The following is a 4,576-nucleotide window of genomic DNA, read 5'->3' as shown; positions in this document are numbered from 1 at the left end:
TCCTTCATCTGAAACGGCTTTATGTCCCTGTTCCTTCATCTGAACCGGCATTATGTCCCTGTTTCCTCATCTTATCGGCATTATGTCCCTGTTCCCTCATCTTACTGGCATTATGTCCCTGTTCCTTCTAATTACCGGCATTATGTCCCTCAGGATTAAGCTCGTTTGAGGGAGGATTTGGTGGCTCTGAAAAGAGCCTTTGTGTTGTAGTCGGTGCCGGGTTCAGACCTAAGCCCTCTCCCCACGGATCCTGCGGGCCAGTTGAATGTCTTTGGGCATGATAGTGACCCTCTTGGCGTGGATGGCGCACAGGTTGGTATCCTCAAACAGTCCGACCAGATAAGCCTCGCTGGCCTCCTGCAGAGCCATGACTGCTGAGCTCTGGAAGCGCAGATCGGTCTTGAAGTCCTGAGCGATCTCTCGCACCAGGCGCTGGAAGGGCAGCTTACGGATAAGAAGCTCGGTGGACTTCTGGTAGCGGCGGATTTCACGGAGAGCGACTGTGCCCGGGCGGTAACGATGAGGCTTCTTCACTCCGCCGGTAGCGGGAGCGCTCTTCCGTGCAGCTTTAGTAGCCAGCTGCTTGCGGGGCGCTTTCCCGCCGGTGGATTTACGCGCAGTCTGCTTTGTTCTGGCCATAGCTCTAGAACAACGTGCACACTTGTAGACTGATACGAGGAGAGGACAGAGCAGAGTATTTATACACTTGAGCGTGTCCTCATTGGTCCATGAAAGGCACACCCCTACATTCTATTGGCTTGTTCATAAAAAATATGCGCCCGACAAAGCAAATGTGATATTCGCGACCAATCACCGCTCCGAAGACGCGGACACCGGTTTACATGTCGTTCACACGCAGCTTTTACAGCAGGGGGCGTTAATGAGATCATTTCTCCAGCTCTGCGAAATAGTTGTCATCAGTAACAGCTCACTGTATTTCCATGTCCGCAGATCACGTACACAGCGTTATATAAGAGACTACTTCCCCATCATCCGCCGCTGCAGTGGTTTTATAGATCACACAAAGGGACAATCCCCCACCCCATCCTTACACAGGACACTGTGCCCCGCATCCAGAGGCAGCATATAAGGGTCACCATCCACCACGTGTAATGAGGAGGAGGGGACATTGTGCTCTATTTACACCGGAGAGAGTGTAAACCATCGGCCTCCTTCACGTGGATCCTGTGCTGTAAGCTACAAGTCTATTGCTGCCCCGGTCCTTATTCACACATTACACCTGGTGGACTGTGACCTGATAAACTCTGCCTGGATGTTACACCATAGTGACGGGACGGACACTGTGGAGGTCCGGATACAGCAGCTATGGCGTCCAGCGCGATGACCAGAAATGACCCGTGTCATAGAGTAACAGGGACATGAAGCTCCTCCGTGCACACGCGATGATGGCGCCTCCTTTATCTCAGGATCGCGCTGCTGTCTGTACCGGAGGAAATAGCGGCAAGTGATCATACAGCTCTGACGGGGAGAAGGTGGTGGCTCTGAAAAGAGCCTTTGTGGGACAAGTAGCGGGCGGCTCTCGGTTATTTCTTCGCCACGGTCTTCCTGGATTTAGACGCTTTCTTAGCCGGACTCTTGGCAGCTTTGGGCGCTTTCTTTGCCGGACTCTTGGCAGCTTTCTTAGCCGGACTCTTGGCAGCTTTCTTAGCCGGACTCTTGGCAGCTTTGGGCTTGGCCGCCTTCTTTGCTGGGCTCTTTGTTATTTTCTTGGGGGCAGGTTTTGGCTTCTTGGGGCTCTTCGCCACCTTCTTGGCAGCGGCAGGCCTCTTGGCCTTTGTCAGGCTCTTGGCCGGAGTCTTCTTCGGGGATTTGGCAGCAGCCGCCGGCTTCTTCTTGGCCGCCTTGTCCTTAGTCTCCTGCTGCTTCTTGTTCAGCTTGAAGGAGCCGGAGGCGCCGCTGCCTTTCACCTGGAGCAGGGTTTCCTTGGTCACCAGAGTCTTGAGCGCCATCTTCAGGCGGCTGTTGTTCTTGTCTACATCGTATCCTCCAGCAGCCAGAGCCTTCTTCAGGGCGGCCAGAGACACCCCACTGCGCTCTTTGGAGGCGGACACGGCTTTCACGATGAGCTCGGACACGCTGGGACCGGAGGGTTTTTTGTTTTTCTTGGCGCCCCCTGCTGCAGGCTTTTTCAGCTGCTTCTTGGATTTGGCGGCCGGCTCGGTGGGAGGAACAGCGGCGGCTGGTGCGGTCTCTGCCATCGTATAACACGGGAATACACTAAAACAATAATCCTGCGAGGGAAACACTGAGGAGGGAGCTGGGGCCTCTTATATGTACAGCGGCTGCTCGGTGATTGGCTGCGATTGTCCTGAGCGTCTATTGGCTGACACTGATCACATGTCCTCCCTTTCCTCATCTGACAGGAGTGAAGCTCCGCTCTCCCCTTGTGCTTCCCTGCCCGGGATAAGAGCCCTTTACCGACTAGAAGCGGCCGGGCGAGCGGGCACTCTACGTGGCTTCCCCCTCCCTGACATTCCCCCTACTCATTTCTAGCCTTCACTGGCAGAGATGCTGGGAAGGAGCCGGGAGGAGGCACCGGGATCTCTGCCATAGTCCTGCCGATCTGCACATCGCTGTGATCGGACAAGATAAATGTGTTTGCGGGAGCTCGTGCCCTCTATTCCCGGCACTTGTCACTATCACAGGGTTCTTTACCACAATGTCTAACGTGCGGGAAGCTGATTGTCCGATGCGGGGGCGACCTGGAGCTGCAGAGAGCCCAGAAGGGTAACCCGGCACAGACGAGATGTCGGAGTGTCTTCCGCCTGTCTTACTGTAACTTGGCACAGAGGAGACACCAGAAACTGCTCCACCTGTGTTACAATAACCCAGCACAGAGGAAACACCAGAGTTTGCTCTACTTATGTTACAATAACTCGGCACAGGCAGGACACCGGGGTCTGCTCCACCTGTATTACAACTTCCCAGCACAGAAAAGACACAAGTCTGCTCCTCCTTTACTAAAATAACCTGATACAGGTCAGACCCCAGAACCTGCTCCTCCAGCAGTACATTACCCGGACACAGACAGGACACTAGAGACTACTCCACCTGTATAACTATAACCTGACACAGGCCAGACCCCAGAACCTGCTCCTCCAGCAGTACATTACCCGGACACAGACAGGACACTAGAGACTACTCCACCTGTATAACTATAACCTGACACAGGCCAGACCCCAGAACCTGCTCCTCCAGCAGTACATTACCCGGACACAGACAGGACACTAGAGGCTTCTCCACCTGTATAACTATAACCTGACACAGGCCAGACCCCAGAACCTGCTCCTCCAGCAGTACATTACCCGGACACAGACAGGACACTAGAGACTACTCCACCTGTATAACTATAACCTGACACAGGCCAGACCCCAGAACCTGCTCCTCCAGCAGTACATTACCCGGACACAGACAGGACACTAGAGACTACTCCACCTGTATAACTATAACCTGACACAGGCCAGACCCCAGAACCTGCTCCTCCAGCAGTACATTACCCGGACACAGACAGGACACTAGAGGCTTCTCCACCTGTATAACTATAACCTGACACAGGCCAGACCCCAGAACCTGCTCCTCCAGCAGTACATTACCCGGACACAGACAGGACACTAGAGACTTCTCCACCTGTATAACAATAACCTGGCACACCCCAGAACCTGCTCCTCCAGCAGTACATTACTCGGACACAGACAGGACACTAGAGACTTCTCCACCTGTATAACTATAACCTGACACAGGCCAGACCCCAGAACCTGCTCCTCCAGCAGTACATTACCCGGAAACAGACAGGACACTAGAGACTTCTCCACCTGTATAACTATAACCTGACACAGGCCAGACCCCAGAACCTGCTCCTCCAGCAGTACATTACCCGGACACAGACAGGACACTAGAGACTACTCCACCTGTATAACTATAACCTGACACAGACCAGACCCCAGAACCTGCTCCTCCAGCAGTACATTACCCGGAAACAGACAGGACACTAGAGACTACTCCACCTGTATAACTATAACCTGACACAGGCCAGACCCCAGAACCTGCTCCTCCAGCAGTACATTACCCGGACACAGACAGGACACTAGAGACTACTCCACCTGTATAACTATAACCTGACGCAGGCCAGACCCCAGAACCTGCTCCTCCAGCAGTACATTACCCGGACACAGACAGGACACTAGAGACTACTCCACCTGTATAACTATAACCTGGCACAGAGGAGGGAACAGACACTGTTTGTTCCTCTCGTACTACAGTAAGCCGGCAAAAGACAAGACACCGTAGTTTTGTCCCTGTCCCCACATATTACTGCCATTATGTCCCCTGCAGGAGGGTACAGGGACACAATGCCGGTAATATGTCCCTGTTCCCTCATCTTCAAGGCATTATGTCCCTGTTCCTTCATATTACCGGCATTATGTCCCTGTTCCTTCATATTACAGGCATTATGTCCCTGTTCCTTCATATTACCGGCATTATTTCCCTGTTCCTTCATATTACCGGCATTATATCCCTGTTCCTTCATATTACCGGCATTATGTCCCTGTTTCTT

The 4,576-nt window shown here is 53.1% G+C and overlaps 2 protein-coding genes across 2 annotated transcripts; both read right to left on the bottom strand.

Moving 5' to 3' along the window:
• Positions 1 to 228: 228 nt before the first annotated feature.
• Positions 229 to 639, bottom strand: LOC142728774 (histone H3). The gene has a single exon (XM_075849147.1). It carries the CDS (start codon positions 637 to 639, stop codon positions 229 to 231), a length of 411 nt encoding a protein of 136 aa, XP_075705262.1.
• A 905-nt stretch (positions 640 to 1,544) lies between these two features.
• Positions 1,545 to 2,219, bottom strand: LOC142728782 (histone H1-like). The gene has a single exon (XM_075849152.1). It carries the CDS (start codon positions 2,217 to 2,219, stop codon positions 1,545 to 1,547), a length of 675 nt encoding a protein of 224 aa, XP_075705267.1.
• Positions 2,220 to 4,576: the final 2,357 nt, after the last annotated feature.

The sequence above is a fragment of the Rhinoderma darwinii genome, unplaced genomic scaffold (assembly GCF_050947455.1).
Source record: "Rhinoderma darwinii isolate aRhiDar2 unplaced genomic scaffold, aRhiDar2.hap1 Scaffold_690, whole genome shotgun sequence".
Taxonomy (NCBI): domain Eukaryota; kingdom Metazoa; phylum Chordata; class Amphibia; order Anura; family Rhinodermatidae; genus Rhinoderma; species Rhinoderma darwinii.
Note: the sequence above shows the minus strand (reverse complement) of the source record. Positions and strands in the feature narration are given on the sequence as shown.